Source organism: Labeo rohita, chromosome 23 (genome assembly GCF_022985175.1).
Source record: "Labeo rohita strain BAU-BD-2019 chromosome 23, IGBB_LRoh.1.0, whole genome shotgun sequence".
NCBI classification, from domain to species: domain Eukaryota; kingdom Metazoa; phylum Chordata; class Actinopteri; order Cypriniformes; family Cyprinidae; genus Labeo; species Labeo rohita.
Window position 1 is genome coordinate 1,664,351 of NC_066891.1, and position 19,459 is coordinate 1,683,809.

Genomic DNA, 19,459 nt, shown 5'->3' on the forward strand with positions numbered 1-19,459 from the left:
TCTGAGTTCTAAATCAAATGATGATTCCGGATCTGAATAATGATTCGTGAAGTTCCGATCAAAATCAAATGACTTGCGAAGTTCCGATCAAAATCAAATGACTCGTGAAGTTCCGATCTAAATTAAATGATTCGGGAAGTTCCGATGGAAATGAAATGACTCGCGAAGTTCCAATCGAAATCAAATGATTAAATGAAATCAAATGACTCATGAAGTTCCGATCTAAATTAAATGATTCGGGAAGTTCCGATGGAAATGAAATGACTTGCGAAGTTCCGATCGAAATCAAATGATTCGCTAAGTTCCGATCGAAATCAAATGACTCATGAAGTTCCGATCGAAATCAAATGATTCGCTAAGTTCCGATCGAAATCAAATGACTCGTGAAGTTCCGATCGAAATTAAATGATTCGGGAAGTTCCAATCGAAATCAAATGACTTGTGAAGTTCCGATCTAAATAAAATAATTCGCTAAGTTCCGATTAGAATCACATGACTCGTTAAGTTTCGATTGAAATTAAATGATTCGGAAAGTCGAAATCAAATAACTCGCGGAACGCGATCCAAAGACCTGATCTGAATAATGATTCGCGAACCATAATTTCAGATCTTGACCCGAAACGCGGATCGCGAATCTTTCAGTTCGTAAAATGATTAGCGAACCCGCTCCAAACTCCCGATCTAAATCAAATGATTCGCGAAGTTGCGATCTGAATCAAATGATTCGAGAACCCGCTCTAAAGTCCAGATCTAAATTAAATGCTTGGCGAAGTTCCGATCTAAATCAAATGATTCGCGAAGTTCCGAAATGAATCAAATGATTTGCGATCCTGTTGGAGTGCTTCGAAACAGTGAATCGTTTGCTATGCAACTCCGTTTCACCCATATATGTGCATTTTAAAATCATTACAAGCGATGTCGAAAATGAACGGCTCTTTCTGATCTGGTTTTGGCTAGTGAATCGCTTGAACTGAATGATCGAAGGCATGTTTTTGAATCAGTCGGAGCGGTCCCAGCGTAAATGACTCACGCAATTGATTCGGTTTGTCTGTTTCTCTTTTCGCGTCTTCCGCCATGTTTACACGACACAGTCAGTACTACAACTAGCTTAGCTCGCTAGTTTTATGACATAAACTGAAATAAGCGAAAAAAGTATTATGTTTGCGAAGAAAATAACAATATTTCCACTCCAAAGATAATAGCTGCACAGCAAAATACAAGTTAGAAGGAAACATCGTGCTTTATGATGGAGTTTGTAGCTGAATTCACTATTTTTTAAATAGTTTGAGATCAATTGAATAATAGGAGATCAGTTGAAATCATCCAGTCATGTAAAACCATTGAAGTGAATGTTAAATTTATCAGTATATTTTGTAAAAAATATTTGAGAAATTATTGTTATATCTGATTTTATTGGTCTAGATAGAGTAATAGTGTGTAAAGAGCAAATAAGAAAAGCAGATGAACACAAAACAGCATAACAGTATAAAGTTAACAACATAAAGATGTAAGCCTTATCATTCAACTGAACTGTGCACATATTTTTAAAACACTTCGGCCACCTTATCTGTTCATTTCTCAGGTAATATCAATGGTATGAAATGTTTCAGATGCAGCAGAATTTACAACAACACTGTTTACATACACATATATTTAATTGTCTAATCAAATCTGCTCTAACTTTTGTATTTTCTGTCTGTTTCTGTAGATCATGCAGCAGATGAGTGATCATAAATATGATAAACTGACGGTTCCTGATGATTATGCTGCAAACTGCATCTACATGAACCTGCCGGGTAAAGGAGACGTCCTGCTGCACTGCACACCGGAGGAGTTTCCTGAGAGCGCCAAGGTCAGAAACACACAAACACACACACTCATGCACACATGATTATATAATTATGTAATGTTACTAATATCTAAATGTTGACAGCCATATATGAATGATTGCATTAGCAAACACCATTAGAATAGTGTTTCTAGTTATAAATACTTTAATGATATCTCCATGTGTCAGTCATGAGGTTTGGTCAGATCTCAGATTTTTCTGGGCACATCCTAAAATCTTGTTTTTTATCTTGTGTTTTGTCATATGAAGGACAGGCTGTTTACGGCATAGCCCTTTAACCTTTAAAATAAATCTAATTATATATTTATTAAAATAGAATATAACTAATATAATTATAGAGTTGTATAAAAAATAATTTATTAAAAACACACACATATATATATATATATACACTACCGTTCAAAAGTTTGGGGTCAGTACATTTTTATTGTTTTTTTTTTTTTTTTTTTTTTAAAGAAATTAATACTTTTATTCACCAAGGATGTATTAAGTTAATAATTAAAAGTTTCTTAAAAGTTAATAATAAATAATTTACATTGTTATAAAATATTTATATTTTGAATAAACACTGTACTTTTTAAACTCGTTATTCATGAAAGAATCCTGAAAAAAAAAATCACAGGTTCCAAAAAATATTTGGCAGCACAACTGTTGATATTATCCAACATTGATCATTCTAATAATAAATCTGCATATTAGAATGATTTCTGAAGGATCATGTGACACTTAAGACTGGAGTAACAGCTGATAAAAATTCAGCTTTTCATCACAGGAATAAATTCTATTTTAAAGTATGTTAAAATAAAAAAACGTTATTTTATATTGTAAAAACATTTTGCAATATTACTGTTTTTTTTCTATATTTTTAATCAAATAAATGCAGCCTTGATGAGCATAAGAGACTTCTTTAAAGACTATTACAAGTCTTACTGACCCCAAACTTTTGAACGGTAGTGTATATATATATATATATATATATATATATATGTTTGTTTTTTTGGAGTATATTTGCAAATGAAGAGTTTATCATATTTTTATTGTGTTTGTGTTTTTTTTTTTTAGTTATTTTTTAGGGGTTTTTTAACCTAATCAAAATGACCCAACTGCATTTTGATTGAGATTAACTGAAATGCACAACTTTTTTTTTTTTTTTTTTTTTTTGAAAATTGTTAAAAACTGAGTTATCTGTTTTTGCAAATGAACTCTTCATATATAGTTTAAAATACCAGTCTATCTAAAAATACTTGGTATATCGTGAAGTTTCCTGGTTTTTATATTTGTATTTTATAATATGAAGGACAGACTCACATATAGATTAATATAATAATAAATCTAAATTATTATATAAATAAAAATAAATTATTACATATTAATATAAATGATCGATTAATGCATTACGTACACTACCAGTCAAAAGTTTTTGAACAGTAAGATGTTTTAATGTTTTTAAAGAATTCTCTTTTCTCACCAAGCCTGCATTTCTCTGATCCAAAATACAGCAAAAGCAGTAATATTCTGAAATATTTTTTCCATTTAAAATTCTTACTTAAATTCTTACCATTTAAAATTCTTCTTAAAATACTTTCTATTTGAATATTTTTAAAAATGTAATTTATTTCTGTGATCAAAGCTGAATTTTCAGCATCATTACTCCAGTCTTCAGTGTCACATGATCCTTCAGAAATCATTCTAATATGCTGATTTGCTACTCAAGAAACATTTTTATTATTAATATTATTAATATTTAAAACAGTTGAGTACATTTTTTTCAGGATTTGTTAATAAATAGAAAGATCAGCATTTATCTGAAATAAATAGAGTCAGTGTAACTTATTTATTTATTAATTTATTTATTTATTTTTGGGGGAACGAAATTATAGAAATGAATACTTTCAGCAAGGATGCTTTAAATTGATCAAAAGTGAAGATAAAGACTTTTACAATGTTACAACAGATTTCCATTTCAGATAAATGCTGTTCTGAACTTTCTATTCACCAATGAAACCTTAAAAAACTTTCTACTCAGCTACTCAACATAATAATGAATGTTTTTTGAGCAGCAAGTCAGAATATTAGAATGATTTCTGAAGGCTCGTGACACTGAAGACTGGAGTAATGGTGCTGAATATTCAGCATTTCATCACAGAAATAAATTATATTTTAACAGATATTCAAATCGAAAGCAGTTATTTTAAATAGTAAAAATATTTCTCAATTTCACTGTTTTTGCTGTACTTTGGATTAAATAAATTTAAATAAATGCAGGCTTGGTGAGCAGAAAAGAATTCTTTAGAAAACATTTCTGATCTTACTGATCAAAAATTTTGACTGGTAGTATGTGTATATATATATATATATATATATATATATATATATATATAATTCGGTATAAGTAATTATTACTGATATTACTCAAATAATATCAGTTGAACTGTCTCTTTAAGCTCATGCGCGGCGTCTCGCGTTGATGTTGGCGTCACGCCGGGCTGTAATAGTTGAGCTGATTATCTGAAACAGAAAGAGATGCTTGCGGTTATTTTCAGACTTGTGTGCTGGAGGACTTTCAGGAAAACATGGCTGGGCTGTTGGAGCTCCTCCATCAAATGACACACATCTCTTTATGAGGCTTTTTTGAGATGGTGTAATGTTGCTCTCGCTTTTTTTGCCCCGCAGCGTCTGAGATCTGCTCGCGCGTTTGGATGTTAACGTCATGAGCTGTGGATTGCACAACACTTCTGTGTTCATTAAAACTAAAAAAAAAGTTAATGAAGAGCTTTACATTTCTGAAATTTTAGTTGATTATTTGGGTTTTGTTTCTATTTTCTATTAAATATAATAGTATTTTACTTAAAAAGATATAAAAATTCATGAGGTGCTCAGAATTTAGATTTTGTTTAGTAATCAGTAAATCATTATCATTAAATCTCATTAAGTATACATACATTCAAACTGTAGGTAGTATCTAATTTGTGAAATAATGTGTATATAATATTTATATATGTACAGTATTTCAAATGAAAAAACAGGTTAGTGTGCTCAGAATTTTGATTCAACTCATTTTAATTTATTATTTCTAATCATATTTATTAATTTATATATATATATATATATATATATATATATATATATAATATTATTTAATATATTAAATTTAAATTCTGAGCACATCATGAAATTGTCCCTCTTATGTGGCATTATATAATATTTGTTGATAAATATTATGTAAATATTTCACAAATAATGTGAAATAATATTTCTATAAATATGTATATAAAATAATTTAAAATATAACAAAATAAATAAAAAATATAATATATAATATTCGCATTTAAATATTTCACTAAATATTAATGCATTTAATAATTATAATAAAAATATAAATAAATATATAATAAAAATAAAATAATATGAAATGAATTACTTAATTAAATTGAAATTAAAACGAGCACATCATGAAATTGTCTATCTTATGTGCTATTATATATTTGTTGATAAATATTATATATGTATATATATATATATATATATATATATATAATTTTACAAATAATGAAAATATTTCCATTAATATGTATATAAAATAGTTTAAAATAGAATCAAATAAAAAGTCTAATAAAGATTATAATATATAATATTTACATATAAATGTTATTTCACTAAATATGAGTGCATTAATAAATATAAATAATATAATATTAAATTTAAATTAAAATTCTGAACACATCATACAATTGTCTCTGTTATGTCACATTATATAATATTTGTTGATAAATATTATATAAATATGTATATAAAATAATTTAAAACAATAAAATGAACAAATAGTCTACTAAAAATTATAATATATAACATTTACATATAAATATTATTTCACTAAATTAATAAATATAAATAATATAATATTAAACAAGTTACTTCATTAAATTGAAATTAAAACTTGAGCACATCATGAAATTCTATCTTATGTGCTATTATATAATATTTGTTGATAAATATTATATATATATATATATATATATATTATTTCACAAATAATGAAATAATTTTTCCATTAATATGTATAGAAAATAATTAAAAATAGAATTAATAAATATAGTCAACTAAAAATGATAATATATAATATTTACTGTAATATTATTTAATTAAACATGAATGTTTAAATAAATATTAATAATAATATTATATTAAATTAATTACTTAATTACATTTAAATAAAAATTCTGAGCACATGAAATTGTCTCTTATGTGACATTATATTTGTCAATAAAAAATTACATAAATATTATTTCACACATAATGTGAAATAATATTTCTATAAATATGTGTATAAAATATTTAAAATAGAATAAAATAATCTACTAAAAAATATATATTTACATATAACTATTTTACTAAATATGAATGCATTAACAAATAAAAGTAATATACTAAATAAATTATTTATTTAATTAAATTTGAAATTCTGAGTACATAAAATTGTCTCTTATGCGACATTATATAATATTTGTTTATAAATATTATTTCACAAATAATATGAAATAATATTTCTATAAATACTATGCATATAATTTAAAAGAGAATAATATAAACAAAAAGTCACCTAAAAATTATAACAAATAATATTTACATATAAATATTATTTCAGTAATAAAAAAGAGAATTTCAGAATGTGCTCAGAAAATTTTGTGGGTGGGGGGGTTGGATTTTTTGGGTTATGCTGTGAATCGCCTGATAATGATGATAAAACACTTAACACCATCACAATTATCAGTTTCCATAATAAATATCCAGTTTTAAATGTTAAATGGCCCTTTAGAGGTTTGATATCTGACGTTATCTTGCTCCACTGCAGGTGTTTGAGAAGCTGAAGGATCACATGCTCATCCCAGTGAACAATCAGGAGAAGGCAAAGGTGGACGGAGGGCTGACCTGCCTCTCAGTGCTCATCAACAAGAAGAACAACATCTAAGAGACGTGCAGAAACTTGTGTGTGTGCCCCACTCAAACAAAATAAATCAGATTTCAGTTTCATTTGCAGGGAAGACAATATAAAAACTTATTTCAGGTCTCAAACCAGATGCTTTATAATATGTGAGGAAAATAAAATACATTTATTTTTCTAACCACCAACAATGACTGGTTAAACTAGTCTCCAGGCCAGCCATCCTGACTAGTTCAACCAGTTCGGTCATGGTGGCCGTCCATCTATTGACCTTTTTTAGAAACAATCAGTCTTTTAAAAGTATTACAATTTTGATTGTTATAAAATCTAATTTGCGCTAAACCTCAAAATGTAGCTCTAAACTGCTTAAATCATCTGGATCCACTCAGAATGCCTGAACCGAAAGTGTTTATCACATTTAGCGTCTATCAAGCCCCATAAATGCCTGTTTTTAAACAATGAATGTTGATTTTGTGTTGCCTAGACTGCAGAGCATCACCTTCATAAATAGATTTATAGAGCATTTGAATTGTATTTTCTGCTGAAGCGATGGAATAAATATATTCGCCGACCGCGCAGTTGTGATGTGCAAAACAAGCCATAGTGAAAAGTGCTTTTATTGAGTAAATGAAGCAAAAAATAGTGTTTTATGGATTTATTTTTAAGTACAATTCGTGCATGTCCTGAGAACCCAGATAATAATAATTAAAAAAACAAAACAACTATGTGACCGTTTCAGAAAAAAACACTTCACTAGGGGAAAGTAGCGAACATTTTGGAAATGTTATTTTTGAAACTTCTCTGAAACTATTAAGTTGTAACATTTTAAAAAATGCCTAATTGAATTTGAATTCAAATTTGACTTCAAATACTGTTAATGTTACCGGAAGAACATTTGTTTGTAACTTTAAGAGAACCTTGCCAGAATGTTCTAAAAACGTTCTCTGTTAGTTTGAAAAGTGTTTGGAATAGAATACTAGTCAGCGCATATTGAATTTTTGTGTTTTAACCTAAAAAAAGAGGTTGATGTTGACAATCACCATTGATATTATTTGGTTAGTTTGGTTGCCGTTACAGGAAATAGAAGGTCAGCTGATGCAAAGTGCATTGTGGGATACAGTATTGCAGATGTAGCAGGTCATCCAGGTATTCCATACATGCAGAACATTTGCAGACTATGCAATCTTTACATACTGCGGAAGTAGAGTAGTACACCACTCGATTCATGATCCTCAGGTGCTGATTGGATGCTTTTCCTCACTGTGACATCAATCTAAACTGTGATGTCCAGTCAGACGTTTGCCAACACTTACACTATTAAAAAAAAAAAAAATTTGTTGAGTCAACTTAAAATATTTTGTTACACTGCTGCCTTAAAGGAGAAGTCCACTTCCAGAACAACAATTTACAAATAATTTACTCAACCCCTTGTCATCCAAGATGTTTACAAATAAAATTTGTATACTTTTTAAGCATAAAAGCTTGTGTGGCACAGGCTCTGGGATGCACTTCCACGGGTCGTTCTTGATCGATTCGTTCATTTTGAACGTGACTCGGGAAGAACGACTCATCTCGGGAAGTGATTCGTTCAGTCGCGCATGCGCAACAACCTGTTAGGTTCTGTACTGGAATTAGTTCACCTGTTTCGAGTCTTAGGGTTTTTCGAGTCATTCATTCATCTTATGGGGCTGTCACATGATGCTGATTTTGCCAAAATTAACGAAATGACTCAAAAAAAGATTTGATCCGAACTTCCCATCACTACTACGAATCACGTCTAAGTTCATCGTCTGTGTACTCCGGCTCAAAAAGGTAGAGTATGTCAAAAAACTTCATCTTATTTTCTCCTACAACTTCAGAATCGTCCGACATCGTTGTACCTTTTTGTTTGTAAACAGCATTTGACTTACGTGTACTTTCTTAGTCTTTGTACATTCGCTTTGTAAACACTGAGTCTGTGGTTCCGTCTACGTTCCACGTGACCTTTCGACGTGATTCAATAATAATACGTGAACGCACATCCCAGAACCTGTGCTACACGAGCTTTTGTGCTTAAAAAGTATACTAATTTTTATTTTCCAAAAAAAATGAGATCGTTTCGCTAAATATGACCCTTCTTCCTCGGCTGGGATCGTTTAGAGCCTTTGAAGCTGCATTTAAACTACATTTTGGAAGTTCAAAATCGGGAGTCCATTATGTTATCTGTATATCCATTATATGGAGAAAAATCCTGAAATGCTTTCCTCAAAAACCATAATTTCTTCACGACTGAAGACAGAAAGACATGAACATCTTGGATGACAAGGGGGTGAGTAAATTATTTGTGAATTGTTGTTCTGGAAGTGGACTTTTCCTTTAAAATTTTAAGTGAAGTCAACTTAAGTTTAGTCAACTTGAAATATTAAGTTGTACAAAGTCGCAACTTAAATATTTGAGTTCGCTAAAGTAAAAATTTGGTTTGTTCAACTTAAAAGCTGGGCTTGTTACCCAGCTGCCTTAAAATTTTAAGTTCAATCAGCTTTTTCTGAGTTGACTGAACTTAAAATTTTAAAGGCAGCCAGGTAACAAATTATTTTAAGTTGACTCAACACATTGTTTTTTACAGTGTATGTAATTAAACAGCATGCCAGTATTGGTGCATGCAACCTTGACACAGTGGATGGCTATGTTGTGTATTGGTACATTTGCATAGTATTAGCATACTTTAAATTCATTATTAGGCTATTTCACTTTTAGCTTCATATATTTAAAACCTGCTGTGGTGGCAGCATTGTTCTTCACAACTTTTCTTCAACTGTAAAAGTTTGTAAACTTGTCAAACACAATGAATTATGGGTAATATTCGCTTAATGGACAAGCACGGATGCGTTGTAGGATGATTTAAGACACTTATTCATAAACAATTCCTGTTTTTAGTTTTTTTGTGGGTTTTCTATGGAAGTGTTTCCTCCACCTTTTGTCTCACAATTTTTACTTGTCTTGCAATTTTTTGAAAAAAAAAGTCAAAATTGTGACATAATTCTGAAATAAACTCAATTGCTATATAAAAACGTTGCAAAATATAAACTCGCGATTCTGCGAAGTCAGGTTTAAGAGAAGTAAACTCGTAATTTGCAAGAAAAATGTCAGAATTTTGACTTTATAAATAGATTTATAGAGCATTTGAACTGTATTTTCTGCTGAAGCGATGGAATAAATATATTCGCCAACTGCGCATATGTGATGTGTGAAACAAGCCATAGTGAAAAGTGCTTTTATTGAGTAATTGAAGGAAAAAATAGTGGTTTTGTAGATTTATTTTTAAGTGCATTCGTTTGTCGTGCAGTTGTGAAAGCAGTACCCAGATAATAAAAAGAACGTTTAGCTAACATTCTCATGAAGTTATTAAAAAATATATTTTCTTTAAATGTTATGTATAAAAATATGTGAAAGTTAGAGAAAACATTAGGGGAAAGTTACACTGCGAACATTTTGCAAACGCAGTTTTGCTAAATATAAACTCGCGATTCTGAGAAGATCGCAAGAAAATGTCAAATTTAAAGAAAAAAAAATGGATTCAACTTCTTTATTTTGTGGAAGAAACAAAAAACAGAATAGCAAGATATAAACACTGGATTGCCAGAAAGTCAGAATTATGAGTTTATATTTAGCAACTTTTCTTCTCATAACTGTGAGTTTATATGAAAACAATTCGAAGAGAATATAAGGTAAAAAGAAAGAAAAGAAGTAGGCTATGTGGATAAAGCAGCGATTACCTTTTTTAGTTTAATTTACCTCAGTAGTTTTCCTGCCTGTGACAATTAGCTAAAGTTGCTAATCCACCTAGCTGTACCTTTAGATTCGACAAACAGCTCCTCAGTTTAACGGTTTTCAAGTGTTTTAGGATTCGCCGAATTGAAGAAACAGCGTTACTCTGTCGTAATGGTTGAGTTTATTTCTCCTCCTGAGGAGAAAATGAAGATTTAAGGTTCTGAGACGCGGGCTTGCGCCCATCAAACAATCCCCCCTGGTGAAAAAACCAGCATATGCTGGTAGGTATGTTTTGATGCTGGGATGCTGGTTAGGTAGGTTTTGATGCTGGTTTAAGCTGGTCCTTTGCTGGTTTATGCTGGTCCTTTGCTGGTTCATGCTGGTCCTTGACCAGCAAAAACCAGCAAAGGACCAGCTTAAACCAGCTAAGGACCAGCATAAACCAGCAAAGGACCAGCTTAAACCAGCATCAGAACCTACCTAACCAGCATCCCAGCATCAAAACATACCTACCAGCATATGCTGTTTTTTTCACCAGGGCCAACACTTTAATGATGTTCACAGATAAACACATCAGCTGCCTTTTATAACAAAGTGAATTATATGAAAGCGCAGGGCTGTCATTATTTCATATATCTGTCTCATTCTTCGTGTCCTGGAAGCTTTGCAAAATACCTTATCGTTAATTCTCTGCCAGAAGGACACTTGTAAAATATCCTGCACTTGTCGTAAGTCCCACTGTATGATATCACAGTCATAAAGAAGCCGGTGTTTACTAGCGATCTGCTCATCCAGAAAGAATGCCGTGTTACATCATGAACTTCAATTCACCCTGAGTTTTTCCTCTTATCATCTCACCAAATTCATGCCGAAATCTGTCATCATCCTAAAACAGAAACCGTCTCAGGTCTCCGGGATTCTTCTACCTGCAGTATTTTCTTTCTACTCTTGTATTTACTAAAAAGTAAATGATTTTTAAGGCGACACACTGGACTGGTCAATCAGTCCGTTGTTTTTTGTTGGGAAATGTTTGGTAGATGTGACTCAGGACTTTTTTTAGATGTGATTTGTATGTGCCATAATTCCTTTAAAACTGTGTCTTTGCTCTTTGTAATGTTTTTGTTGGATTTATTAAATAAAGTAGCTGGTGAATAAGTGTTTTGTTGTATTATTCTGTGATTGTGACTTGATACGTTCGCCATTCACATTCATTCAACCCCGTTTACATACACCTGCCGCTTATTTGTGTCGAATGCAGATGGAAATGAATTATAGAAATGAATAGGCTACTTTTATTTAGCAAGAATGCTTTCAAATGATCAAAAGTGATGATAAAAGCATTTATAATGTTACAAAAGATTTCTATTTCAAATAAATGCTGTTTTTCTGAACTTTCTATTCATCAAAAAAACCTGAAACAATTCTACTCAGCTGTTTTCAACATCATAATATTTTTTTAGCAGCAAATCAGAATATTATAATCATTTCTGAAGGATCATGTGACTGGAGTAATAATTCTAAAAATTCAGCTTTGAAATCACCGGAATAAATTACACTTTAAACTAGATGAGTAAAGTTTGAGAACAAACTTTAAGTTGGCTTGAGAAAGTCTAGCCTGAAAGTTTGAAGCAGTTGTAAAAGTATGAAAGCACCTAGCATGATTTAACACACTGCTTACATTATTTAACATGTTGTTAACATGTTTTAGCATGATTAGCTTGTTGCTTGTATTTTTATAGGCTGATTACAATGTTGTTAACATAATTAGCAAATTATTAGAATGTTGTTAGCATGATTAGCAAGTTACTAGCGTGTTTCTAGCCTGATTAGCATGTTGATAGCATGTTTCGCGCATGAGTAGCATGTTACTAACATGTCTCTAACATGGCTAACATGTTACTAGCTTGTTGTTAACATGTTTCTAGCATGATTAGCATTACTAGCATGTTGCTAGCATGTTTCTAACATGGTTAGCATGTTACTAGCATGTTGCTAGCATGATTAGCATTATACTAGCATGTTGTTAGCATGTTTCTAACATGGTTAGCATGCTGTTAACATAATTACCAATTTATTAGCATGTTGATAGCATGATTAGCATGTTAGTAGCATGTTGCTAGCATGATAGTGCTAGCATGATTAGCAAGTTACTAGCATGTTGTTAGCATGTTTCTAACATGATTAGCATGCTGTTAACATAATTAGCAATTTACTAGCATGTTGATAGCATGATTAGCATGTTACTAGCACGTTGCTAACATTTTTCTATCATGATTAGCATGTTGCTAGCATGATTAGCATGTTGATAGCATGTTTCGTGCATGAGTAGCATGTTACTAACATGTCTCTAACATGGCTAACATGTTACTAGCTTGTTGTTAACATGTTTCTAGCATGATTAGCAAGTTACTAGCATGTTGCTAGCATGTTTCTAACATGGTTAGCATGTTGCTATCATGATTAGCATTATACTAGCATGTTGTTAACATGTTTCTAACACGGTTAGCATGCTGTTAACATATTTAGCAATTTACTAGCATGTTGATAGCATGATTAGCATGCTACTAGCACGTTGCTAGCATTTTTCTATCATGATTAGCATGTTGCTAGCATGATTAGCAAGTTGCTAGCATGTTGGTAGCATGATTAGCATGTTACTAGCATGATTCGCAAGTTACTAGCATGTTGATAGCATGATTAGCATGTTATTAGTATGCTGTTAGCATGGTTCCAATATGATTAGCATGTAATTAACATGTTGCTAGCATTATTACCAAGTTACTATCATGTTTTTTAACATGATTAGCATGTTACTAGCATGTTGCTAACATGATTAACAAGTTACTAGCATGTTGCTGACATGATTAGCATGTTGTTAGCATGTTTCTAACACGATTAGCTTGTTACTAACATGTTTCTAACATGATTAGCATGTTGCTAACACAATTAGCATGTTACTAGCATGTTGTTAGCATGATTTAGATAGCTAGATAGGTTAGAAATATTAGAGTGGAAGCTTAAATGAGTTGATTAGAAATAGTACATAGAAGGGAAGCTTGATTGAGCCTCAAGGGATTCTGGGAGTTTAGATTTGAATTTTGTCAGTTGGAGTTTGAAGAGTGTTGCTCATTTGAACATTCCGTCAATGCAAGTCTATGGGATTTTTGGTGGCTTTTATAGTCTGGTTTATGAAAAACGTAAACCGGATCAGTCTGAAAAGATACAGCACACCGAGTCAGAGCAGTCTGAAGGTCTGGACCGAGTTTGGTGGTTCTAGCTTGAAAGCTCTAGGAGGAGACAGATACCGAAATTTGGCTCAGAAGAAGAAGAATAATAATATTCTTAAATAGTAGATCAGTAAGTTGGCTTTCTCAAGCCAACTTAAATATATTCAAATAGAAAACAGTTTTTTAAATAGTAAAATATTTCAAAATTGTACTGATTTTCCTGATTTTGATTACGTTATTACTGACCCACAACGATATAGTGCAGTAGACATTAGACATATTAATATACATTTTAAGTATCGTCTGCGTCCAAATACATTTTGCAGGATAGATAGCTATACATAAATAGAAGGGTAATTCAATGTAATGTAACTTTAAAATTAAGATGGAAAGCTTCGGATTTAGTTCAACTGGAAAGCGGAAAACTATTTCCGGTTATTCCGCCAGAGGGCGCGTAGTGACTCAAAAGCTGAATTCACCATTGAGCCGCATTCAAATCTTACGATGTGTTTTGTCTTAATGGAGATACTTGTACACTAAGAAGCATATTTGTTTAAATGCTTTAATTCCGCGTATTAGAATGTGGGATACACATCAAAATCCATCCAGCCATCTCTATAAAACGATTCATTTAAAATACCTCATCCAGTGATCGCAAATTATTCTGATTGGTCCGACCGACGAGCGCTGAGAAATGTAACTGGTAACACATGACATCGCTGTCTACTACAAAAGCGTTCTGAATCCTAATACTCAACAATAATACTATATCATGGCTCCTGATTTGAAAACGCACCGAATGGTAAAATTAAATTAAATATATGCATTTAATTAAACAGACAATTACCATTCACGCAGTTTGATTTAATTCTGCGATCCCGTTGTTTGGAGTATTGATTGGCCCTTTATACTTTACGTTCCGCCTGCGTTTACGTCATTAACGCGCGCCGAGTTCAACATGGCGGGTGTTGTTTAGTTGTTATTGATCTGCGGTTCCGAATAAACCCACAATCATTGAATCCGGTAGCCTTTCTCATCTCTATTCAACATGAGCGATGAGAAGCAATCAGAGGGTCGCAATTTCTTCATGGGTTATGATGATCTGAGCGACAGCAGCAGTGATTCGGACAGTCATGAGTCTGGTAAGAAGAACCAAAGCGCATCGGAACCCTCCGGATCATCTGATCCGCAAAGCCGCAAACGAGCCGCCGAACCGCTGCCGAAACCCGACGATCTGTTCCGATCCGTCAGTAAGCCCTCGTTCCTCTACAACCCGCTGAACAAAGTCATCGACTGGGACAGAAGAGCCGTCAAAGCGCCAGAAGAGGTCAGTCGACTCTCTCACACTCTCAATCGCTAGTCTATATTTCATTATTATGAAATATTAAAAAATAAAATAAAATAAAATAAAATAAAAAAACGTAGGCGCCAGAGAAACAAGTGTAGCCAAGTGAAGACTAATTAGCTGGTGATTAGCTTGTAACAAGTGTCACTAGATGGGGAAGATATTAAAAGGAGCAGTTCATTCATAAATTCGTACGACCTAGCCTTCTCGCTGTAGAAATTTTATACGGAAGACAGAAGACAACGAGCGCAGTACTGAAAAGGGGCGGGGCTACGTAAGGTTTATATAATAATTACATCTATTCAAATTAATTATTAAATGATACAATCTGAATAATATATATATTATTTGTTAAAGTATTTAATTTGTTAATTATCATATCTAAATGAATAATTTATCAAGCAGTATTTTTTAAACATATTTATGATTAAGTGTAACTTATAGGCCAATTTATGAAATGGTTCAATCTGGAAGATGTTTAGCGCTTACACTGATTGTTTGAATTTAAAACTCTGAAACGTTTCAGCCTCCAAAGGAGTTTAAGGTGTGGAAGAACAACGCCGTTCCTCCCCCACAGACGTATGTGACGGAGGAGAAGAAGAAAGGAGCTCCTGATGGAATGGACATGGCCATCAAATGGTCCAATGTGTACGAGGACAACGGAGACGACGCTCCTCAGGCCCACCGCGGCCCTGCCCGATTCCTACCAGAGGAGGAGGAGCAACAGCAGCCGCACTCTGGTAACATTCAACTCTCTATCTATCTGTCTATCTATCTGTCTAATTACTTACAAATTGTTGTCTGTTACTGATTTCTGATTAGATTACAAAAATCTATCTATCTGTCTGTCTATCTGTCTGTTTATCCATCTGTCTATCTATCAATCAATCCGTCTGTCTATCTATCCATCTGTCTATCTATCCGTCTGTCTATCTATCCATCTGTCTGTCCGTCCATCTATCTATCTATTTATCCATCTGTCTATCTATTTATCTATCTGTCTATCTAGCCTTCTTGCTGTAAAAATTTTATACGGAAGACTGTCTCTCTGTATATCTATTTATCATCTGTCTCTCTGTCTATCTATCTGTTTCCCTATCTATCTGTCTGTTTATCTATCCATCTGTCTGTCTATCTGTCCATCTGTCTATATCTATCTATCTATCTGTCTGTCTGTCCGTCTATCTATCTGTCATCTATCTATCCATCTATCTATCTGTCTATCTTTCCATCTGTCTGTCTGTGCCTATCTGTCATCTGTCTGTCCATCAGAATCCGTCTGTCCATCTGTCTATCCGTCTGTCCATCTGTCTATCCGTCTGTCCATCTATCTATCCGTCTGTCTGTCCGTCTATCTATCCATCTGTCTATGTCTATCTATCTGTCTGTCTATGTCTATCTGTCTGTCTGTCTATCCATCCAACCATCTCTCTGTCTATCTATCCATCTATCTGTCTGTCTATCTATCCATCTGTCTGTCTATCTATCTGTCTGTCTTTCCATCCATCCATCTTTCTGTCTATCCGTCTATCTGTCATCTATCTATCCATCTGTCTGTCCATCTGTCTATCCGCCTGTCCATCTATCTATCCGTTTGTCTGTCCGTCTATCTATCCATCTGTCTATATCTGTGTCTATCCATCTATCTGTCTGTCTATCCATCCAACCATCTCTCTGTCTATCTGTCTATCTATCTATCTATCTGTCTGTCTATCTGTCTATCTATCCGTTTGTCTGTCTATCTATCCATCTATTTGTCTGTCTATGTCTATCTGTCTGTCTATTCATCTGTCTGTCTGTCTTGAGGCTGTTTTGAAGTGTTTGACACTCTTTATCATCACAGATGACGATGACGCATCAGAAAAGCAGCAAAGGTCTGCTAAGAAGCGTCGCGTGGAAACGTTTCAGCAGAAGGAAAAGAGAAAGCGGGACATCGGACAGGCCACGTCAGATAAGAACTTTGTGGAAGAGGAGAAGCGAATCCTTCGCCAGTCTATCGAGTGAAGCGTCCGTCTACCCGGTCCGTTTGTTTTAACCCCCAAATCTTTAGCAGTCTGTGGATGTTGATGGGAACGCCACCACGAGTCTGGGACATTTTAAATTTAATATTCCAATATCACGTCCACGTAAAGGGAGAGAGTTTAGGACGATTCCCTGCAGGTTGCTTTACTGTGTGTTTGTGTTTGGACTTACTGTAAGTATGACTTCAGCTGTAAATTTGCAACCTGGAATATTCTCCATTGTTGTTTTGGTTTGATGTTTCTGATCATTTGTAGCTTCCCAAATGGATAAAGTGTTTCTCTCTGAGTCTCTGGTTGTGTTTATATCTTTCATATGTCTGTTTGTGTTTGTACAGATGCTGTACTGTCACTAGGTGGCGACACTTAATAAGATTTGATCCAAAGTTGCTTCGAAAGCTCATGGAAAACCTGGAAGCAATTTTAGAAATATTTAATAACATGCAGAAATTTCACTTTTTGTTTAGTTATGCTCTAAAATATTAACTTTCATAATACTGTATCTGGTTATAGTGTTTTTTAGTAATATACCATGGTAATATGATGGTTTTTAAACACACACAATGGTAAATCTGTGGTGAATGATCATTTGGTACATGCATTATCATAGTATATAAAGCTATAGTACTTTTTACGAGCTGTGTGATGTTTGAAATTAATTTTATGTCTCCATCTCATCATATCTTGTGAAATGTGTCGCTCCAGCAGTCATCCGAGGCACTTCGTGCAGCTGCGGCCACGGATCTGTTTTCCCGCAGGTTGAAGGATGTGAAAAAGTGTGTGTAATTTTTCTCCTGGGAGCATGAAATGATCAGAGGGATTCCAGGGAATTCTGTCGTCTCCTGTGGACAAGAAACAGGTAAAAATGCAGATGATAAGATTCCAGCGTGCAGGTATGTGCCCGGCCTTGTCTCGGAGCTCTGTGTGTGTTTGTGTTATCCTCACGCCTCGATGAACATCAGGAGATTCCAGCGGTGCGCTGTGATGCTGCAGCATTCAGAGGGATTATAATGCGCTTCATTTCCAGGACCTGAAATTCAGTACAAATCTGGAACATCTAGAACTTTTAAAAAAAAAAAAAATTTTTATCACTTGTTATTGACAGTTATGTGATCGTCTCTAATGTTAAGTATTAAAGTTTTAGTGTTTGTGTTGAATGATTCCTCAAAACATGACTATTTATTACTCTGTAAAAAATTATTTAATTTAATTACATTTTTATTTTATAATTTCTGTTTTCATTTTAAACGTATTATTCGGTCGAAAGAATTTTTATTTAATTGTACTGTTGGAAGAACTTCACTAAACCCTATGTACTATACTATATATTTGTGTGTTTATTAATATTTAGAATGTTTAATTTAATTTCATTTTAAAAATTTATTTTAAATTTTTTTTTTTGTATTTTTAAAAGTTCATATATGAAATAAACTAACATTAAATGAAGAAAATTATTTTACATAAATTGTTACTTAATTGTTAATATACATTTTTATTGGTTTTAATTTTAGTTGACTACAATAACCATAACCCATTTTTTGCATTAAACTTGTTATATTTACATAGTATATTAGTATGTTTTAGATTTCATTATTATTAATAATATAAATAAAATCTAAAATATTGTATAATATATTATTAAAGCAGTATATTATAAATATTATATATTTAATTTAATTTGATATAATTGTTATATTTATATGTAAATAAATAAATAAATAAATATATATAGATATATATATATATATACAGTGGGTACGGAAAGTATTCAGACCCACTTAAATTTTTCACTCTTTGTTATATTGCAGCCATTTGCTAAAATCATTTAAGTTCATTTTTTTCCCTCATTAATGTACACACAGCACCCCATATTGACAGAAAAACACAGAATTGTTGACATTTTTGCAGATTTATTAAAGAAGAAAAACTCAAATATCACATGGTCCTAAGTATTCAGAGCCTTTGCTCAGTATTTAGTAGAAGCACCCTTTTGATCTAATACAGCCATGAGTCTTTTTGGGAAAGATGCAACAAGTTTTTCACATCTGGATTTGGGGATCCTCTGCCATTCCTCCTTGCAGATCCTCTCCAGTTCTGTCCGGTTGGATGGTAAACGTTGGTGGACAGCCATTTTTAGGTCTCTCCAGAGATGCTCAATTGGGTTTAAGTCAGGGCTCTGGCTGGGCCATTCAAGAACAGTCACAGAGTTGTTGTGAAGCCACTCCTTCGTTACTTTAGCTGTGTGCTTAGGGTCATTGTCTTGTTGGAAGGTAAATCTTCGGCCCAGTCTGAGGTCCTGAGCACTCTGGAGAAGGTTTTCGTCCAGGA

At 32.8% G+C, this 19,459-nt stretch overlaps 2 protein-coding genes across 3 annotated transcripts in view; both read left to right on the forward strand.

The window, feature by feature from the left end:
- The window catches only part of ddah1 (dimethylarginine dimethylaminohydrolase 1), a 98,765-nt gene extending 89,285 nt beyond the window's left edge, over positions 1 to 9,480 (forward strand). For both annotated transcript variants that reach the window (XM_051095788.1, XM_051095787.1), the window contains exons 5-6: positions 1,709 to 1,852; positions 6,702 to 9,480. In XM_051095788.1, coding sequence (XP_050951745.1) covers positions 1,709 to 1,852; positions 6,702 to 6,818 — 261 coding nt within the window. In that variant the 3' untranslated portion in view covers positions 6,819 to 9,480. The remainder of the gene's footprint in view (positions 1 to 1,708; positions 1,853 to 6,701) is intronic.
- Positions 9,481 to 14,692: 5,212 nt separating this feature from the next.
- On the forward strand, positions 14,693 to 17,423 carry c23h1orf52 (chromosome 23 C1orf52 homolog). The gene is made up of 3 exons (XM_051095723.1): positions 14,693 to 15,095; positions 15,640 to 15,853; positions 16,957 to 17,423. Exons 1-3 carry the CDS (start codon positions 14,817 to 14,819, stop codon positions 17,115 to 17,117), a joined length of 654 nt encoding a protein of 217 aa, XP_050951680.1. The 5' UTR covers positions 14,693 to 14,816; the 3' UTR covers positions 17,118 to 17,423.
- Positions 17,424 to 19,459: the final 2,036 nt, after the last annotated feature.